Genomic DNA, 21,905 nt, shown 5'->3' on the forward strand with positions numbered 1-21,905 from the left:
CCCATCCTCATTCTCAGCGGGGGCTGCCCTCAAAGGCGCCAGGGACAAATACTCAGTTCTATAGTGATAAGTGGCAAGACTCCCCCACTAAGCCAGGCCTGAGAACTTCTGGGCCTCGAGACTTTGAAGATCCCTGCAAGCCCAGGCATCAGGCGGGCGAGGCCCGCAGGCAGCCGTTACCAGAGGGTCTGCGGAGGTGATTTTCTATCTATGCACACGTGCAGAGCCTACCCCAAGGGCTGTAAGACTGGAGGAGGATTAATGGGACTAATTCACCGAAATCTGACAGAGACACCTTCGCGGTGGTAGAACCAGTTCTGAGATTCTCCAGGCTCTTAGCTACAGCAGGGCGAAGCGAGTACTCAGCTCAGATCCCTATACGGGACACGGGGCGACGCCTCTCCTGGGCCACCTGTACAGCCCGGTCAAAAACGCAAACACGCAACACCCAGAAGGGGCTGACCTGGCCTCTTCTGACCCTACTCCACCGACAGCTCCTTCAAGATAACCTTGTGCTGCCCTGAACTTCTTACAGGATGCTTGCGCACTCCGTGCTGCCCGCACTGCCCGCAGGGTGACACTTGGAAGAGCAAGTGACTTAAAAACGAAAAAGAGGAGCCGCGCTCCCAGTGCTCCGAAATGACTGGTGTACTCTTCTAAAATAAAAAGGTCTCTGTCTGCAAATTCCGTTTGCTAGCCCGGTAATCCACCCCCGCCCCCAGCCCTGCGTAGAGGGCCGACCCGTACAGCTGTTTTTAATCCCTACTTTTCTCACTCGGCGTCCCAGGCTCGGGCTGACCAGACGCGGAGCCACTTAGCGTTTCCTCCTCCCCCTGTCGGGGTCTGTCCTCCCTCCGCCGTCTCCTCTTTCTCCGCCTGCATCCCCGGGGGGCAGAGTGTGGGAAGAACGAATTTCCGCCCGGTTTGCCCGCCACTCGCCGACTTGGGTCCCTTCCGGACGCAGCCTGCGCACCCCCGGCTCCTCCCCCGGCTGTTCCACCGAGGCCGCGCTCCTGGTCCGGGACCGAGAGTCAGGAGGCGCGGGCTGCGGGGGCCGGGCCGCCGGGGCGCAGCAGCCAAGCCGCGCCCCAAGGAGCTCTTGGAAGGGCTCCCGCCTGCAGCTGGGGAATCCGCTCGGCGGGGAGAATCCGTGCCAGGGAATCCAGCTCTCCGGACTCAAGCTGCAAACAAAAAGCTCAGGTCTGGCTCCCTCCCCCCCACCCCCCGACGCACACCCGGAGAAACAGTTCTGTGCAGAAATGCAACAAGTAGCACCCGGAGCTCCCGGAGCGCCGTGAGCCGCCAGACTTGGCCGGGCGAAGCCCGCCTGCAGAGACCCGGGCCAGCCACCGGACAAAGGGCGGAGGAGGGGCTGGACCGCGCTGCGGAGTCCGAAAGAGGCCAGTTAGCGACTCTGGCCAGGCCAAGGGGAATGCAGAGGAGACACAGAGCAGGCGGGCCAAGAGGACGATCCGGCCGCAGCACGCAGGGCGGGCGGCGATGGAGGCTGCCCGCGCCGTGCGCTTCCTACTCGTGGTGTGCGGCTGCCTCGCGCTCCCGCCGCGGGCCCAGCCCGTGTGCCCGGAGCGCTGCGACTGCCAGCACCCCCAGCACCTCCTGTGCACCAATAGGGGGCTCCGCGCCGTGCCCAAGACCAGCTCGCTGCCGAGCCCCCAGGACGTGCTCACCTACAGCCTCGGCGGCAACTTCATAACCAACATCACGGCCTTCGACTTCCACCGTCTGGGGCAGCTCAGACGGCTGGACCTGCAGTACAACCAGATCCGCTCTCTGCACCCCAAGACCTTTGAGAAGCTCTCCCGGCTGGAGGAGCTCTACCTGGGGAACAACCTCCTGCAGGCGCTTGTCCCGGGCACGCTGGCCCCGCTGCGCAAGCTGCGCATCCTCTACGCCAACGGAAACGAGATCGGCCGCCTAAGCCGCGGCTCCTTCGAGGGCCTGGAGAGTCTGGTCAAGCTGCGGCTGGACGGGAACGCCCTGGGGGCGCTGCCGGACGCGGTCTTCGCTCCCTTGGGCAACTTGCTCTACCTACATCTGGAGTCCAACCGGATCCGCTTTCTGGGCAAGAACGCCTTTGCCCAGCTGGGCAAACTGCGCTTCCTCAACCTCTCTGCCAACGAGCTGCAGCCCTCCCTACGCCACGCAGCCACCTTCGCACCGCTGCGCTCCCTCTCCACCCTCATCCTCTCGGCCAACAGCCTACAGCACCTCGGGCCGCGCGTCTTCCAGCACCTGCCGCGTCTCGGCCTGCTCTCACTCAGGGGCAACCAGCTCACACACCTCGCGCCGGAGGCCTTTTGGGGGTTGGAAGCCCTGCGCGAGCTGCGCCTGGAGGGGAATCGGCTGAGCCAGCTGCCCGTGGCGCTGCTGGAGCCTCTGCACAGCCTGGAGGCCCTGGACCTTAGCGGGAACGCGCTGTCCGCTCTGCACCCCACTATCTTTGGGCATCTGGGCCGGCTGCGCGAGCTCAGCCTGCGCGACAACGCGCTCACTGCCCTCTCCGGGGACATCTTCGCCGCCAGCCCGGCCCTCTACCGGCTGGATCTAGACGGCAACGGCTGGACCTGCGACTGCCGTCTGCGGGGCCTGAAGCGCTGGATGGGCGATTGGCACTCGCAAGGCCGTCTTCTCACCGTCTTCGTGCAGTGTCGCCACCCCCCGGCCTTGCGGGGCAAATACCTGGATTACCTGGATGACCAGCAGCTGCAGAACGGGTCTTGTGCAGATTCCTCGCCCTCAGTTTCCCCGACCACCGAAGGCCAGGGGAGGCCCTCACCCACAGCCACCGGGGAGGAGGTGGCGCCCCCTGCAGGTGGCCTCTCCGAGGAGCCGCCACCGCAGCCGCAGCCACAGCAGCGCGGGCGGTTTCTGCCTGGGGTGGCCTGGGATGGGGCCGCCAGGGAGCTCTTGGGCAACCGCAGCGCTCTGAGGCTGAGCCGACGGGGTCCGGGCCTCCAGCAGCCTGACCCCTCCGCCGCTGCTGCCGCGGTCCCGGCGCCACACCCCCTGGACCTGCTCCAGAAGCCCGAGCGGGGACCTCCGACTCCGGCAGATGCTGCCCACGCGGAGCCCACCCCGACGGCCGAGCCCTCCTCTGCGCCACCGCCTGCTGGCGACCCCTGGCAGCGCGCGGCGAAGCAGCGCCTGGCCGCGCAGCAGCAGGAAAGCGCCGCTCAGTCCGACGGCGGGGTCGGCCTAGCGCCGCTGGTGTCCGACCCTTGCGACTTCAACAAGTTCATCCTGTGCAACCTTACCGTGGAGGCGGTGGGCTCCGACAGCGCCTCGGTGCGCTGGGCGGTGCGCCAGCACCGCAGCCCCCCACCGCTGGGCGGCGCGCGCTTCCGCCTGCTCTTCGACCGCTTTGGCCAGCAGCCCAAGTTCCACCGCTTCGTCTACCTGCCGGAGCGCAGCGACTCGGCCACGCTGCGCGAGCTGCGCGGAGACACCCCTTACCTGGTGTGCGTGGAGGGCGTCCTCGGGGGCCGGGTCTGTCCGGTAGCCCCCCGTGACCACTGCGCCGGGCTGGTCACCCTCCCGGAGCCTGGGAGCCAGAGCAGCGTGGATTACCAGCTGCTGACCTTGGTCTTGCTGGCGGTCAACGCGCTGCTGGTGCTCCTGGCGCTGGCGGCCTGGGCGTCACGCTGGCTGCGGAGGAAGCTGCGGGCTAGGCGGAAGGGTGGGGCCCCGGTGCATGTTAGACACATGTACTCCACCCGACGTCCCCTGCGCTCCATGGGCACCGGCGTGTCTGCGGACTTCTCTGGATTCCAGTCGCACCGGCCGCGCACCACCGTGTGTGCTCTCAGCGAGGCGGACCTCATCGAGTTCCCCTGCGACCGCTTCATGGACAGCGGGGGCGGCGGCACAGGTGGCAGCTTGAGGCGGGAGGACCATCTTCTGCAGCGATTTGCTGACTAGATCCAGAGACTCCAGGGGTGTGGAGACCATCTCATTGGCCTTGAGGAGCCAGCCACTTTCCGTGGAGCCCCTCAATCCACCTCAGGGGAAGATCTCATTTTATCAGAGCTTCTCCTTTCCCCCTTTTGTGCACTTGTCAGAGAGGCCAAAGGGGAAGCCAGTTCGGCACCCCCATCCCCACCCCAATTTCCAGTATCTACTCATGAAGTGAATGGGTGGTACTTGGTGGTCAAGGCCAAAGGTAGGGGACAAATGGATGTTAGAGTCCAGAGGTGGGAAGCCTTCTTTTACATGGAGACCTTGGCACAGCTAGGGATATGGCTTTTGTGGCATGGCAATGCAAGAGAGCCCGGCCCCCTTTGGGGTAGAAAAGGGCTCTTTTGCCCCCCAGTATGGGCAGAAAGAGATTTGGGTGCATGCTTTTTGTTTGTTCAGTGTGAAACAGAGGAGTTTTGTCCTATTTAAGGGAAAAGGAACTTATTACAAAGGATGCTTGGCACCTTGACTGCACTGGTCTGGTGGTCTCTGCCAAGAAGGTAGATGTTGTAAACAGGTGGAAAAGTTGAACACACCCGCCAAGGAACTCTTTCGTGTTGGTTAATAGAACATTCAGGATAATTTAATGTTTAAATAATTAGAGACACTATTTTTTTTTTCAACAATGTGAAGAGCTTGGACATTTAACAAACTGACAATAAACTCAAGGACTGTTTTAGTTGAGCTGAGCCGTTCAACTAGTATTTTCTTTTTAACATTAACACCACAAGAACATTGGCTGACCTTGGGGTTAACTAAGATTACCTACTTTCTCAGGAGAAGGCTGCATGCAAGACTTCTCTGTCAGGGTTGCTCCTGTGGCTTTTTAATTTTATTTTTCTAAGCCTATCTATGGAAAAGGAAATGTCAGTGCCAGACTTGATAAAGAATGTAAGGTGCGCAAAACCGATGGCCGCGTAGGGAACCGCGGCCTCCAAGTTCACTTAACCGCATCTCTGACACCGTGTCCAGATTGGAATAAATATGATGTGGTACTTCTCATGTTCTTATCAGTGACACCCAGTAGACTGTGCCCGGCTTCTCTTGAGTTGCACGGTTACGTGATAAAGGCAGTTCCCTAATAGGAGGGAAGCAAAAGGTGATAGTCAATTGACAGTGTAACTTTCAATCACCTTAATGTCTTACTCTATATGAAATAGAGGGGAAGAAATTATCGGAAAAAATGTGAAAAAGGGTGCATCAGTGGTTGTCTGTTTCTACTAAAACCGGAAGATTGTTAGGAGTACTTAAACCTCACTGTGAAATAATTATCTGTTTTGCAAGTTAATCCCTCCACTACCCCGTGTTTTACCATGTTATTAAATCTTATCTTTTAGTTAACAATTGCAGTATTTCTTTTAAATTTTCTTGTTTTAAATTTAGGATTAGGCTCCTTTATTTGCTCAGTTGTTTTCAATTATTTGGGACACTTTCATTCCCTGATATTTATGAAGTACATGTTTATCACTAAATGTAGTGCTTTGGTTTACATTAATAATTTTGTGTGTGGTCTAAAACAGCAGTCACGAGGAAGATCCGCACGGTTGTATTCACTGTGGCTGTGGATTTATTGGCAGTGGGGTGCCATGGAGGCTCTTGCTATGGTGCTAAGGCTAACAGGGAATCCTCTGTTTAGGGCCTTAAGCCCCTGAGGGTCCTGATGACTCAGGGAATCTATCATAGTCTGGGGGTCCTTCAAGCCCAGCGCACTCCCTTTTATGTTTGGCCTCCATTGAGCCAAGCCTGCCCTTGTCCCAACAGCTGAGCAGGGACCCGGGGCTCTAAACGACGGATCTGTGTTTATGTTCAATGAGTAAATGTCCAGACCACTTAAAGTACAGCTGCTTCTCTGGCAGTCTTATCTGTGGGGCCAAAATTTAATAAACCGCAGGAAAGAGACTGTCATTCCTAGTTTGCTGCCAGCGCCTGTGTCAGATCCCGAGCATATGAGTATGTGGGAGAGGGGCCGTTGCTCACTCTTATTTGCAACCTTTGGGCTATTTACTTGCCCTTCTCGTGCTCCTAGTTGTGTTCGTTTGTAGAGCAATGGCATCTTTTAGCTGGTCCTTTTGCGCAGCAGTGTCCTCTTGAGCCCCACTGAAAGTCTGGAAAAGACCTCTGATGCTTCCCACCAGCCACCCTTTCAGCTGCAGAACATCACGGAAAATACTTCACGGAAAAACAGTAAAATCTATGTAAAAACAGTTCGACTGGAAAGTCTTTTGGTGGGAAGTGAATAAATGTTATACATTGTTATGTTCAGTTATGTCAATAAACCCACTTACTAATGGAGATGTTTTATTGTTGGAGTTTCCAAGTATCCTATACACTCTCACGATGATACGCTCTGGTTTTCGGTAGCAGCTTCAGTTGACGACAATGAAACATAAGCTTGAAGTCTATCTGTCTGTCCTCTTGCAGTGGTTTTTAATTGCCATTTCTACAGGAGAGTAGGGACTTTATTTTCTGAAAATAGTTGTTAGGAGAGTTTATGCCCAAAGAAACAATGACATCACTCTAAAAGCAGATGGTGAGCCATGATAAGAAAATGCTGTTAAAATACCAGGTAGTAAGGAGGGCACGTGTTGCGTGGTGCACTGGGTGTTATACGCAACTAATGAATCATCGAACTTACATCAAAAACCAGGGATGTACTGTATGGTGACTAACATAATATAATAAAAAATATTATAATAAAAAAATAATAAAATAAAATACAAGTGACAGCGAAATGATTGGGTCTCAGCCGGCATCAGCAAGGAATCAGGACTTTTGACTCCCAGGGTCAATAATAAGGAGTGATCTTGAACTGCAGGTCATTTTTGCCATTATAAAGTTTTTGAAAAGATAAGATTCCTAAAATAAGAAAGAATAAACTTAGCATGAGGTGGGAGTGTTCATTTAAAGCGCCACTGAGGGCCAACTGGATGGCTCAGTTGGTTAAGCGTCTGCCTTCCGCTCAGATCATGATCCCAGGGTGCTGGGATCGAGTCCCGCATCAGGCTCCCCGCTCAGTGGGGAGTCTGCTTCTCCCTCTCCCTCTGCCCCTGCTTGTGTGCTCGCTCTTGCTCGCTCACTCCCTCTCTCAAATAAATTTTTAAAAATCTTAAAAATCACATAAAATAAAGCAGCATCGAAGCAGTCTGGAATGGGGTCGGACCCTCAGCTCAACCTCTAAGATTATTACTGATTTCCGTAGACAGACATGGTGCCATGTTGCTCGGTAATACCACGCACGTGATCAGAGCACCTTCACCAATTTGCAAAGACCTGGTTTTCACCAGAAGTACACCAATGTCGGTAGCTACTGTCTATTAAGAAACCATTAAAACAGACTGGATTACCTGGTATTCATGCTTAACCCCTCCCCAATCTGCTTCGAAGCCTTGGAAATAAGTGACAATGAGGCATTCTCATGCCAGAAATGTATTAAAAATCGAGACCATGACCCAGGATTAAAACAGATTTCTACCCAGTGTTATACCTTCACCATCTCAGAGAAATGTAGCATCATTAAAGTTCAGAATGATTTTAAGGAAGGGATGAAAGCATTTTGGTCATCTGGGATTGCGTTCATTCTATTCACCTGTGCTCAGTTTCTGCACCAGTTAAAAGGGCAATCCTGAGTCCTGACTGCAGAGTCCCGTTGTGAGAATAAATAAGTAAAAAAAGCATTTGACAGCACCAGGAACAAGGCAGATGTTCAATACATATTAGATGTATTATCAGTAGCAGTATTCTGTGCACAGAGCAACAAATTGTAAGAGACATTTTAGAAATGTCATGGACGAGACATTTCTGCTTAAGCCCTAACCAATCAGAAAACTCAGATAATGGGATTCAGTGACCCCCTCCCTTTGTTCTGGTCACTTGAGGCTCTTGTGTAATTTAATGTGGAGGGATAGCTCTTGAAATACCTTCTCATTATTTTATTATTTTTTCTCTCTCATTTTTTTTAAAGTGAACATAGTACTATTTGAGTAAACTTTTCTACATTTATTAAACTCTTGGCATGAGCTCCTTCATCTTCTGGATTGAAACTAAGGCTGTGTAAATGGCGTTGCTTCCCATTAACTTGGTGATAGCATCCCAAGTGTCCTTCGACTTAGTTTACTTTGTAAAAAGATACTTTGCATGAATAAATGCTTTTTTCCCCTAGGGATTTGAGGTCACTTCATCCTTCTCAACCATGTGGCAAATAATATTCTTTTCATTTTACATGGGAGACTGAAGTATTTGGAGATTATACTTACATTAATCACTGAAATAATTAGGGAGAAATGTAGCTTCATCTTTGCTTTATCTTGGGACAGAATACCTAAATATATCATTACATCTGTTTGAGAGATTTTAAGCTAGAGTTGGTGTGATTCCTTAGTGACACAGAAATGTGGCTTTATCATTTGGCTGTGAAATGGCATCAGATGATAGACAGAAATATATGGTCACGCACCAGCATTTCAAGCAACAGCACCTCTTGACTCTAAATCCAGTAACATTTTTTTCCAATCGACCAAAGCTCCGTAATGCTAGCTCCTCCCCCTACTCTGTCTTCAAAACCAACTACCATGGTGCGTTGGACATGTTTCCTTCTAACAGTCAATTCTCCTTATTCACACAAGTTATGTTGTATAAAGTCACAGCAAACACAGAATGAACAAATACTGAACCACTGCCCTGAGAGGAAATTCCAGTTTGGGTTCCTACAAGCATCTGGTCACATTTCCATCAACTCATCAATACATAACCTTCATTTGAGGAGTGTTTCTGTTTCAAGACACCTTATTTAATACATACTGTTGATTCATTAACATGGAACTCACAGCCAACAGCCCCGTACCTCATGCCTGAATGGAGTTGACCTCACACACCTACTTTCTCTCTAAGACGCATCATTGCCATCCTTCACTGAGGAACTCTAGACGGCACTTTTAAACAGTAAATGAACAAAAAGCAAGAAAAGTGTGAGAAATGTGTCACTACACAGGCTATGAAAGGGACACTTGTTTCCGGGAGGAGAGCTGGAACAAGAAGGTGACACATGGCCTGGTTCGGCCTCAGCTGGCGGCATGCGTGGGCAGCTCGCGTTTTCCACGGCTCTGCGAGTGTCCACGAATGGCCGTGAGCGTACTGCAGGGTATTGATTCTGGGCTTACAAATCAATACTGCTGAGTAGGAGAGTTCGCAAATACATGATCTGCAAATAAGGAAGGTCAACTGTGCTTTTTATCTGCCCAGATCCTCCTCCTGTGACCCCCCACCCATTTTCTCAAAGCCATAAATTACCCGTGCACACCTAACATTCCAGTTGCAACATTGGTGCGGGGGAGCTCTGCCCCTGGGCTTGAAAGGGGAAGGTGGTGGAGAGAATTTTTGGTTTTTCACAATTTGGGTTTGATATTTTCTAGCTATTCAGAGTGTTTTTTGCTCCCTTGCTACATATGCGCAGTTTCTATTTCTTCTTGGGGAGCACTTATGCAAAAATATAGCTATGGGGGTGTCTTACCTCTGCCCACTCACTACTCCTGGTTTCTCAGGAAGGGCTCCACAAAGAAGAAATGGCTAAGTATATCCCTAGACTGAGTATAAGCCTGGGCCGAGTATAACCCCCGACCCCCATCTGCTCTGGGCTGACTCTTCAGGAGGTGTCAGCCTCTGCCTCCCCTTTACTGTGAAAGTCTCTCTGAGACTTTGAGACTCTGGCATTCTTCTGGGTGCCAAAGAGAAACGTGGCTTGCTCAGAGAATACCGCTTGCTTCTTGGAACCTCTTATTTATGTGCTCTTACTGCCTTCACACACCTTGTGGGGTCAGACACTTCTCCTATTTTCATTTTGATTGCTGAACCCATGCACACACAGCTTTTTGTTTGTTTTTGCCTGGTGCTTAATTCTACTTGGGCTGTTCTTCCTTATATCTTGTCGGTATCGCTCATTATTGTCTCCTCTCTTTCTTATTTGGTTCTTTAAACAAAACTTACAATTTTATAGAAAGCCAACAGACACAGGAGAAGATGCCCAACATCACTCATCACCAGACATACACAAAGCAAAACTACAACGAGAGATCACCTCACACCTGTCAGAACGGCTAAAATTAACGTGTTGGCAAAGATGTGGAGAAAAAGGAACCTTCTTGCACTGTCGGTGGGAATGTGAATTGGTCTACCACTGTGGAAAACAGTATGGAGTTTCCTCAGAAAATTAAAAATAGAGCTACCTTACCATCCAGTAAATGCAGTACTGGATATTTACCAAAAAAAACAAAAACACTAATTCCAAGGGATACATACATACACCCCTATCTTTATTTAAGCATTATCAACAATAGCCAAACCACAGAAAGAGCCCAAACGTCCATCAAAAGATGAATGGATAAAGAAGTGGTATATATGTACAATGGAATATTACTCAGCCTTAAAAAGGAATGACATCTTGCCATGTACAACGACATGGCTGGAGCTAGAGGGTATTATGCCAAGTGAAATAAGTCAGTCAGAGAAAGACAAATGCCATATGATTTCACTCATATATGGAATTTAAGAAACAAGGCAAATGAGTGAAGGGAAAAAAAGAGAAGGAGACAGAGACAAACCAAGAAAGAGACTCTTAACTATAGAGAACATAGTGATGGTTGCCAGAGGGTGGATGGGGGATAAGTGAAATTGGGAATGGAGGTTATAGAGTACATTTATCATGATAGGAAAGAGAAAGAAAGAAAGAAAGAAAGAAAGAAAGAAAGAAAGAAAGAAAGAAAGAAAGAAAGAAAGAAAGAAAGAAAGAGGAAAGAAAGAAAGAAAGAAAGAAAGAAAGAAAGAAAGAAAGAAAGAAAGAAAGAAGGAAGGAAAGAAGGAAAGAAAGAGAAGGAAGAAAGAAAGAAACGGAAGGAAGGAAGAAAGAAACCCAAAGTGGGATAACTAAAAAGTTTAAAAAACATAACATAATTTTCAACTTAAAAAAAGACTGCAAGACTATTTCAGAAAATTTCTGTATACCCTTTAACCAGTTCTACTAATTGTTAATATTTTGTGCCATTTGCTTCATTATTCTCTCGCTCAACTATTTGAGAGTAAACTGGAGCCATCATGTTTCTTTACCCTAAATATTTCAATTTGTTTGTTAAGAACAAGGACATTCTCTTAAATAACCATAGTACAATTATCAAGAAAAGAACTTAACACCAATAAAATGCTATTCTCTAATCCACAATCCATATTTAAAATATTGCAACTGTCCCAATAATACCCTTTCAAAAGCTGTTATCCCCCTGGTTCAATGTAGGATCGTGCACTGCATTTAGTTGTCATGTTACTATGCCCTCTCTTTCTCTCTCTCTCTTTCCATTTCCGTTGGTTTGATTTTCTTCTTTTTTTTTTTTTTGTAAAGTAAGGGTTATTAAGACATTATGAAAACCTAATTATGCGTATGTTAGATCATTTGATACCGTCCCACGCAGCTCTTGGATATTCTGTAGTTCTTTTCTTTTGACACTTTAAAAATCTTTGTAATTCAGTTTGGATGACTTCTCTTGACCTATCTTTATATTTACTGATCTTTTTCCACCTGGTTCCATCAGCTAATTAGCCCTTTAAGGAATTTTTCATCTCTGATATGTTTTTTTTCCCCTAGCATTTCTTTTGTTTCTTTTTAAAAACATGTATGACTCTCTGTTGAAATTCTGCATCTGTTCATGCATGTTTTGTAGCTTCCCACTACGTCTTTAAATATATTAATCTAAATTGAATTAAAGTCCCTTTCTAATAGGTTCAACATCTTGGTCATCTCGGAGTCTAGTTTTATTGATTGCTTTATCTTTAAATAATAGGAGTTTCTTTTATGTGCTTCTTTGCCTTGTAAGTTTTGTAAGTCACATGCACATCTGTCAAATAGTATGTTTAAGCTTAATTTTTAAAATTATTTGTTTTCAGAAGCACTTGTTATGCACAGTAAGTAAGAAGTTTTCTTAATTCAACAGACTGTTTTTGGCGATTTTGCACACATAGACAGATGTTGTTAAGTTAAATTTGTGTTTCAAGGGTTTGTGCTGATATATATGCAAATTAGCACCTAGTGATACGTTTTCTTTTGACTTAAGTCTTTTCTCTCCCACGTGGTATAAAAAATAGAGACCCCTTTCAAGTAAAATTAATGTGTGACTCCTTTTGTAATGAATAGCTCTGTGAACTGGGCTACGTTTAGGTAATGTCTGAGAGAGTTCAAGGGAGGAGAGTACAAAACTGAGTACTTTTCAAAGCCCTGTGTTTGGGGCTCTTCACGTCAGCTTGAAAGCATCACCGATCATGGTATCATGAATTCTCAATTAGACATCTTTGTAATGCCTTTGCTTAGGAAGGAACATGATCTTATAAAAGGCAATAACTTTCTATCGCACACATTGAACTGTCAACAAATGCTCAATCTGAAACCAAATTGATAGACGAGGAGCACAAGGAATGATATACGGTAGGATTTGTGTTTTGTGGAATAATGCCTCTCTCCTGGCAAGGATTGTGCAAACCCAACACTGTACAATAATCACCAGATCTCAAAAATTTATTTATTTATTTATTTTTAAGATTTTATTTATTTATTCGACAGAGATACTGAGACAGCCAGCGAGAGAGGGAACACAAGCAGGGGGAGTGGGAGAGGAAGAAGCAGGCTCATAGCGGAGGAGCCTGACGTGGGGCTCGATCCCATAATGCCGGGATCACGCCCTGAGCCGAAGGAAGACGCTTAACTGCTGTGCCACCCAGGCGCCCCCAGATCTCAAAAATTTAGATAGACAAAATACAGCACACTGTCACCGAGAAAGTAAGAATACTGAATTTTCATATTGCCCACATCAAAGGTATTATTAACTGACACCATGACCAACCTACAGAAGGGAGATGCTGTATTTGAGACTTTTCTCTTAGCTTTATATATGTATTGTTTCATGTATGTAAACACTGACAGTGGACGTTACGTAGAGGGAGCACGTAAGACTCAAGTATTGACTGTTTGGGAACATACGGTATTTAATTCACTTAATTTTTTTTTAAGATTTTATTTATTTGTTTGACAGAGATAGAGACAGCCAGCGAGAGAGGGAACACAAGCAGGGGGAGTGGGAGAGGAAGAAGCAGGCTCATAGCGGAGGAGCCTGATGTGGGGCTCGATCCCATAACGCTGGGATCATGCCCTGAGCCGAAGGCAGACGCTTAACCGCTGTGCCACCCAGGCGCCCCTTAATTTACTTAATTTAACAGATTCTTACAAGCATGTATTTTGTGTCGGGTACCATTTTAAGCGCATTCCTCACACTAAGTCATTCAGTCCTCAGAATAACCCTCTGAGGTGTGTACTGTTACTCTGCCCCCATGAGAGATGACAAAACTGAGCCACAGAGAAGTTGTGCACTTTGACCAAGAATCCCGAGCGGGGAGGTGTCTGAGTCTGGATCGGAGGCCAGACTGGGGCTCCAGAGCCCTCGCTGTCATCCCAACCCTCTGCTGCCTTGTGCATACACATGACAACTGATAAAACATCAAGGAATTGTTCTTGGGGATATTTCTCTCCCGCTCCCCCCGTGCAACACTTTAAAAATCATCTCTCAGCAGTTTGGCCTTTATTTTTAGTCTATTTTTCTCAATCTGTGCAATACATCAAGAGCATTTGTCCTTAAATATTTCATGAGGGACAGGCAGTCCGTGTCACAGACACAAATGCCTCACTCTGTCTTGACATGGGTGGGTCACTGTTGTGCGCCATGGGGTCAGTTCTCTCCGCCGGTCTGCAAGCTCCCTTAGGACACAAGCCTCATCTTGTATTTCTTTTCTGTTTCCACAGGGCCTGGCCAGCTTGGAGTCGAGTCCCTGGCTACCTGCTTATTGACGAGTGCCACAACTTGTCCCACCGAAACACACATGCTAGACAGTGTTCACATAAGTGATACACACTTGTGTGTTGGGGCAAGTCATTTAATGGCCATAATTCTGCCCAAATATACATTTACATAACAACAGCGGGAAACCGATGTAAGATGGGGGTATGATACGACTCTACTTTTTCTATCTTTATTATAGGAATACAGTTCTCAAAAAGTGAACATTTGGGAAATTTAACATATTTTCCCCTTGTGTACTATTTATAGATTTCACGTTGCTGAGAATAAATCTGGGATTGTGTGTTATTTACGATGGTAATCCTATCATCTGGCATGGTGCATTTCCCATAGTAGGTTCTCAATAAATGCTAGTAGAATTCTTTTTTTTTTTTTTTTTAATTAAGCCTTGGTCCTATTAGAAAAGGAGTTACACTGGGAGGAGTTCGTCATCACAGGTCTTTGCGGTCTACCAAAACCTGAGTTTTTACTTTCTAGGACATGAAACAGAATATTGCTGTCTACACGCCAGTGACTTTATTTTCCACCTTGTCTCTATTCTTTAGTAACTTCTTGCCCTACAGAACCACGACCAAGACTTTTTTAAAAATCCAAGGCCCAGCAATAATTTATGAATTTCTTTCTGTACCAGAAAGATACAATAAGACAAGTGTTTTTGTGAGATAAGACACATTTCAGCAACACCGGGAGGCATGCATTGAAGTATACGTAACTAGTTCCACCAGGTAACTGATTATCTGCCGTTGCCAGAGTGACAGTCTCATGGCTGGTGACGCTACTGACCTTGGCATATTTATTATCATCATCACCCCAGGGGACAGAAACCAATATATCTCTTCTTGTGAATACACAGCCATAAAAGGAGGCACAATCCAGTGGAAAAAAATTTGTGTTTATAGGTGGTGGTGGTGTTGTGTGTGTGTGTGTGTGTGTGAGAGAGAGAGAGAGAGAGAGAGAGAGAGACAGAGAGAGAGAGAGCAAGAATGTTTCAGTTTTTACATTTTCTTTCCACTTTTAACTTTTTTCTGTTTATACGGAAAAGGGAAGATGACATCAGTCTCTCATCTGCAATCTCAGATTCGTCATAGCCACTCAGATCTGCAAGACTTCAAGGGGCATAGTTTGACCTTATAAGGGAGCCGAGTAAGATTGAAAACCAAAGACAATCTGCGTTCTCATCTCTCAGACTATGATTGCCATCTGATGAGGGGAGGCCAGAGGTGAGGGACGTGACCTTGGATGATGCTGGTGCTGTCTCCCCACCCCCCCAGCATGGTGCTAACTGCTTTCTGGACTGGACTTGAGAGGCAGACTTTGGGACCTGAGTGCTCAGAGAGCACCCAGGCTGCTTAGGGGATAGTGAAGCAGAGCCCCATGGAAGCTGTTGTGGGGAGGGGGGTGCAAGAGGGCAGGGGCCAAGTGTGCAGTCCACAGCAGTCCTGGGACAAGGTTAATAAGATGAGAGAGGCTTGGTTTCCAGAAACAAGTAGTTGCCATTTTCATTTGCTTGGGCTGCTGCAACAAAACGCTGCGAATTGGCTGAAACAACAGAAATGTAGTGCCTCATAGCTCTGGCGGTGAGAAGTCCAAGGTCAAGGTGCGAGGGCTGATTCCGTCAGCTCCAGGCATGTCTCCTAGCTTCTGGTGGTTTTCTGGAGATCTTTGGCAATCCTTAGTTTATAGATGCATCGGCCCAACCTCTGTCTTTGTCTTCATGCAACGTTCTCCCACGTGCCTGTGTCCAAATACCCCCCTTTTATAAGGACACCAGTCATACTGGAGTAGGGGCCCAACCCTACTCCAGGCTGACCCCATCTGAACAATAACTATATCTGCAATGAGCCTATTTCCAAATAATGTCATATTCTAAGGTGCTGGGAGTTAGGGCTTCAACATCTGAATTTGTAGAGTGGGAGGACACACAGTCCAGCCCGTAACAGAATTCAGAAATCAGTTGATCCAGGGTACCTTTTTTTTTTTTTAAGATTTATTTATTTATTTTAGAGAGAGAGAGAGCACAGAGGGGAGGGGCAGAGGGAGAGGGAGAAAGTCTTAAGCAGATTCCTCCCTGAGCGTGGAGCCTGATACCACGGTCGATCTCGGAGCCTGAAACCAGGCTCGATCTCAGAATCCTGATATCACAACCCTGAGCTGAAACCAAGAGTCAGACTCTTTTTTTTAAAAAAAAGATTTTATTTATTTATTCGACAGAGATAGAGACAGCCAGCGAGAGAGGGAACACAAGGAGGGGGAGTGGGAGAGGAAGAAGCAGGCTCCCAGCGGAGGAGCCTGATGTGGGGCTCGATCCCATAACACCAGGATCACGCCCTGAGCCAAAGGCAGATGCTTAACCGCTGTGCCACCCAGGCGCCCCAAGAGTCAGACTCTTAACTGACTGTACCACCAAGGCTCCCTGGGGCTATCTTCTTATTAATTAGAGGAAACAGGAAGGGGACGTGAAACCAAGAGAAGAACAGGGTAACAGTTTGTTTTTTCCTAACAAAGAATCAAGACATGGGAAAGCAAAGCCTGTGGGGTGAAGGGGTAGGATTCCCTCGTCGTTTATCAGCACAGTCATCCTTTTGAGGACACGGACAGTATCTGAGTTGAAATATGATCTCTGGGTCAAAGAGGACCTAAGTCCCCAAAGCTTTTGCAAACTCCCAGTGGTATGAGAATTTTAACTGCCCAGAAAAATTACCCGAAGTCCTTGGCCTAATGCCTTCAGAAATATGGCTGTGCTTACTGGAGGGGCCTTTCGCCTTCCCTGTGTTCTCAAATATGGTGGGAACTATTTGAGGAGACACAGCTCCTGCAGAAACAACCCATCCTTTAGCCACTTAGCTTCCTCATTGTACGAAATAGGTCAAAATACATCATCTATGTCCTTGACAAATGCCAAGGTGGAATGATATCCAGCTAAGGTGGGGTGCCAAGTGCTTTGGCAGTGTTAGATACGGGCATACATTTCCTCAGTCCTCCCGGAAGCGTATAGTACTATTCCCATTTTCCAGAAGCAGCAATCAAGGCTCAGAGTTCACTGACTCGCCCAGGGGCTCACAGGAGTCGTGAGCGTGAGCCCATTTGTACACACGCTGTCCTTTCCCTCTGCCTCGCGCTTCCCTAAGTATTTGAGGGTACATATTTGAAGAATGTGAATTTTCTAAAAAAAAAAAAAAAGTTAACTATCACAGTGAGATAAAAATTCATTTTACCCCTTTAAGCCTCTGGTGTAAAATGAGGGGACCGGGTTCAGATGATCTCCCTGCATCCATGTAGCCCTAACGTGTGTCTAAAATTATGACTTCATTTTCCTGTTTGGGATGTAAGAAGAGGATGTAGGCTGTCCATCTGGGGGGGGTGGTTGTTTGTTTGTTTTTTTAAAGATGGAATTTTAACATCTCCTTGTGGAATTTCCTGGTTTTCCACCAAGTATGTAGAGCCCGTCTCTCAGAAGCTCGTCTATTTTTTACTGCAATAGGATTACAATCTGGTGATTTGGGTGACGATGTCTTTGGAGCCTCATATTTTTCTTTCCTCTCCTTCAAGTGTCCCCGAGCTCCTACTGCTCCCGCGGAGCTGACCGCATGAAGCCTGGTTTGCACTGAGCAGTGGCCAGTCTCCCCGGCCAGGGCCACACGCCGGCCTTTCTGGGCTGGGATCGGCTTCCGCTCTGGGCACATCTCCTGTGGGCCCCGCGAACAGGCTTTGACTGATTGAGCTCAGAACACTCGCTTGTTTGTGGATATGGTAATGACGCCAGTAAAATTCAATTACTGTATCCCAGAGGACCCCAGCAAGCGATAATAAATTAGGGAACATGAGCTTTGGAGTATCTGAACTGAAATTATAATGGGGCTATTGAAAAACAAACAAACAAAAATCCCAAGCATTCATTTAATAAAGGATGCTGCAGTTCTCCCCACCAAAAATTAGTTCATCAACTAACCCTTTGTTCTTGTCATAAAAGAATGTGCCGTAGACACAGCCAAGAACATTTTATCTTAATTACTTGGTATTGTCGTCGCCCCCAGAGCACACCTGGCCTCGGGGTAACTGGTACACAGAGAGGAAGCAGCCGCCTGGAAGGGTCCCCCAAGGCCACGGCACTAATCCACGCTGGGCCCACAGATGCTCGCTGCCGCCCATGGCCTTGGGTTTCAGGTTGCCATCCAGGGCTGGGGTTTGAATGGAGGTTGTAATCTCAGAAGGTCCAGCTAGCACTTAACCACTGACATCCATCAAGGATGTCAAGGCTCGCATTGTCTCATTAATTTGAACCAGCTTTCCTGCTATCAGATCCTTTTTCATTTCTAACCTTTCCACCCCGCCTTTCTTCCTCTGTGCACAGTTTATAGCGTCTCCTGTTTGTGGTTTCCGTCAGAGAGTGGTGCTCTGGAAGGCCACGCTTGGGGGCTGGGGAGGGAGGAAAAGTGCCTTTGCCCTCCTCCATGCCACAGATCGGACTTGTGTGTTTCTTCTCCGATGTGAACGTCAAGCGCGTGGAGAGGGACAGAACACTGATGGCAGTCTGGATGTATCCGTAGGCTCTATTCTGCAGATAATATTCAAGCTAAAATTGCTATCTTCCTTCACTTTATTTCCTTTCTCATCCAGATTCCAACATCCAAGTGTGTAATGAAGAATTGACCAATTGCTGAGCAGAGGAGATATGAAGAAGATAACCAAGAGGCAACAACAAAAAATCCCTGAATTAGCAGCAGGTCATTTTCTACCTGTAGTAAATATCTTTTGGGGACTCTGTGAGACCCAGCCCCTTTCTTGGAGAATTGCTCCTTCCTCCCCCTGCCCCCACCACAAGGACTGTCAACATGGGTCACGCTTACTTTCCATGACTCCACGAGGCTGGCTGACTCCTGACCCAAGCTGGACACCACAGAATTTTGCTCTAGGAGCTGCAACGTCACACAATGGTTTGGTTGTGCTGGAGCTTGGAGAAGGTAGAGCTCTGGGGTTTGGGGCCGTTAAATTTTAAGTGGAGTGTTTCAGACAGGTGGAAAGCGAGGAGGTGGGTAAGTTTTGCCATGAATCAGAGATGGTGAGAGAAGCAGACCAGAGATGTCCACTCCTTTTTATAAAGGATGACCCTCCATTTCCTCTATGGCCAGCCCCCAACTCCTGACTGCGTCCTCTCTGTAAGACCTTGCACCTAATGCTGCCTCGTAAGCCTCAGCCCTCCGTTCCCCCCCGTTAATCCAATGAGCCTCTCGGCCAACGCCTGCTACACGTTCACCGTCTCAGCGCCTTGAAAATTTTTTTCTAATATACCCACACATTATAAAATTTTAATATTCTGTCATCAGAGACGAGGGAACTGGCAATGTGTGGCACGCTCTCTTAGGACTTGTCAAAATTAAGGGTGATTCTTTCCATCCCAAAGAGACGGACGTTTCAGGACATCAAGAGACAAAAAGCAGCCAAAGGAGTTTACTGTCCCTTTATTTCCCGTGAAATACAACACTAAGCAGTGTTCGTATTTTACCCACACTGCTTCCTGTCTTCTGCCAAAGGAGGGATTTCATCCAATGTCCCAGCTGTTCTGGGGCCTGTACTGGGGTGGCTGGGGGGGCCACACAGAAGGGTTTTGCTCACAGGCCACAGCTGTGCTTGAGGCCTCTGTGTAAGCAATCAAGCGACCCTCCCTCAGGCAGAAGCCTGGAAACGTCCATTCTGACTCTCCTCATTTGGCACAATGAAGGGCAAATATCTCTCCATTATCTATTAGAAAATGAACGAGCAAGCACAATCTCTAAATAAAGAGGAACTTAAAGAGGAGATCATATTCCTACTCCCTAGGTATTAATAATATTCTGCACCAAGGTCACGGGTCTTGGTGTAACTAGTTTAAGAACTATGGTCCAGTTTATTAACCTCTTATGTTCTCTTCTGGAGAAAAAAAAAATCAGGATATAAGGTGTTTGGGCCAACTGCAACATTAACCTGGGCAGGCCAAGCTCTGTGCTGGGCTTTCTACAGGTACCTCATTGAGATGTCACAGTGGTTCCAAAGTATGACTACATCGCTGTGAATTTTCTAAGAAGTTAGGTGAGCGCCTCAAAGGCCACACAACTGGCAAGCAGAAAAGTTGTTAAGTGAAAAATTTGGTACATAAAAAAAAAGTCACATAGCTGGAATGTGGTCCTGTATTTACCTTACTCTTAAAACGAGCCTAATTCCGTTGCACTCCAACACAATATTTCCCAAACTTGTCTGATAAGACTCCTCAGGGAGCGTGCTTGTTAAAACTCCAGTCCTGGGTCCAATCCTGCTGCTGATCTAATAAACCGGAATCTCCTAGAAACAGGTACGGGAATCCACCCCTGGTGAATCTCACCTGGCAAGTTAGGTAAATACTGCTGGAATGCCTTCGTTTCTTTTTAACTTAGTAATCCTTGGCAAGATGTACGCAAGAAAAATATTTTCTTTTTTTGGTTTTTTTTTAAGATGTTATTTATTTACTAGAGAGAGAGAGAGAGCGAGCATGAGCAGAGGGGAGGGGCAGAGAGAGAGGGAGAAGCAGACTCCCCACTGAGCAGGGAACCCACCCCAGGACTCGATCCCAGGACCCTGGGATCATGACCCAAGCTGAAGGCAGACACCCAACTGACTGAGCTACCCAGGTGCCCCTCTTTTCTCTTTTTAATAAACTTTATTATTTGGGGATAATTTTAGCAAAGATAAGTTGCAAAGATAATGCAGAGAGAGCCCATGTACCTTTCCCCACCCATGTCCCCCTCATGTGAAGATCTTACACAACCATGGCCCATTTGCTGAAACGATGAAACAAACACCGACAAATTACTATTAACTGTGTTAGGAATCACTTGTCTGGATCTGACGATGTGGAAGGAAAGGGAAGATAGGCCAGCCCAGAGTTCCTTTTTCTTCCCTTATACCTCAGTAGTAAGCTGAAGGCAGACAGTGTTGGTAGATGGTGTGTGATCAAGAAGCACGCTGAATTTAGCTCTTTGCCACATCTATCTCGAGAAGGAAGACCATTGTCAGCAATCAGACTGCCGACATTTCAGAAAATGTTGACTTCACTCCGAAGGGACCCACTGTTATTATTGCCAAGGGCCCCAGAGAAACCCTGCGGAGGGACTCCAATCCCATCAGTGCAGAACTCAGTCTACTTGGCCAAAAAATAGAAGAAGCTTCGAGTGGACCAATGGTGGAAACTAGAAAAGAACTGGCTATCGTCCGCACTGTGTCTGTAGTCAAGGCTGTTACCCTGGGCTTCCGTTACAAGATGAAGTCAGTATGTGCTCACTTCCCCATCAACGTTGTTGTTCAGGAGAATGGTTCTCTTGTTGAAACCCGAAATTTCTTGGGTGAAAAATACATCCGCTGTGTTTGGCTAAGGCCAGGTATGACTTGTGCACTATCTCAAGCCCAGAAAGATGAGTTAATTCTTGAAGGAGATGACATTGGACTTGTATCCAACTCAGCTGTTTTGATTCAGCAAGCCATGACAGTTAGAAACGAGGGTATCAGAAAATTTGGGGATGGCATCTGTGTTTCTGAAAAAGGAACAGTTTAGCAGCTGATGAATAAGATCTAAGTTGTCCAGCTACAGAAATAACAAGATGCTGGATGATTTTTCTGACTTATTTGTGATATTTTAAAGATGGAAATAAAGGCTATATTGATTTGGGGCTTTTTCTTAAACCAAAAAAAAAAAAAAAAGGAAGCAAGTTGAGTTTATTTCCCACAGGATTTAGACCGTTCTAGTAAGAACAAAATACATATGCATGTATGAGCTATGAAATGCAAATTGTGTAATTTCGGTGATTTCGTGGATGAGTTAAATGCAGTTCTATTTGCCTTTAAAATTGGCATTGCAAAATTCATACTAACAATTCAAAATTTTGTTTTCTTTACTTGGCATGGCATTAAATAGCAAATAAAAAATACTGTAACTAGTTGAGGTAAAGACCGGAGCAGAAGGAAAAACTATAGTTTAGTTTTACAACGACACTCTTTTTCCTATGTTTTGGACCAGGGGCTCCACATTTTCCTTTTGCA

The 21,905-nt window shown here is 47.2% G+C and overlaps 1 protein-coding gene and 1 pseudogene across 1 annotated transcript; both read left to right on the plus strand.

Moving 5' to 3' along the window:
* The first annotated feature begins 1,010 nt into the window (after window positions 1-1,010).
* On the plus strand, window positions 1,011-6,267 carry TRIL (TLR4 interactor with leucine rich repeats). The gene has a single exon (XM_045792957.2). The coding sequence runs from the start codon at window positions 1,501-1,503 to the stop codon at window positions 3,937-3,939; it is 2,439 nt and encodes an 812-aa protein (XP_045648913.2). The 5' UTR covers window positions 1,011-1,500; the 3' UTR covers window positions 3,940-6,267.
* A 2,777-nt stretch (window positions 6,268-9,044) lies between these two features.
* Window positions 9,045-21,420, plus strand: LOC123788673 (large ribosomal subunit protein uL6 pseudogene; annotated as a pseudogene).
* The last annotated feature ends 485 nt before the right edge of the window (window positions 21,421-21,905 follow it).

Source organism: Ursus americanus, chromosome 3 (assembly GCF_024610735.1).
Source record: "Ursus americanus isolate L20-20 chromosome 3, mUrsAme1.1.p, whole genome shotgun sequence".
NCBI lineage: Eukaryota > Metazoa > Chordata > Mammalia > Carnivora > Ursidae > Ursus > Ursus americanus.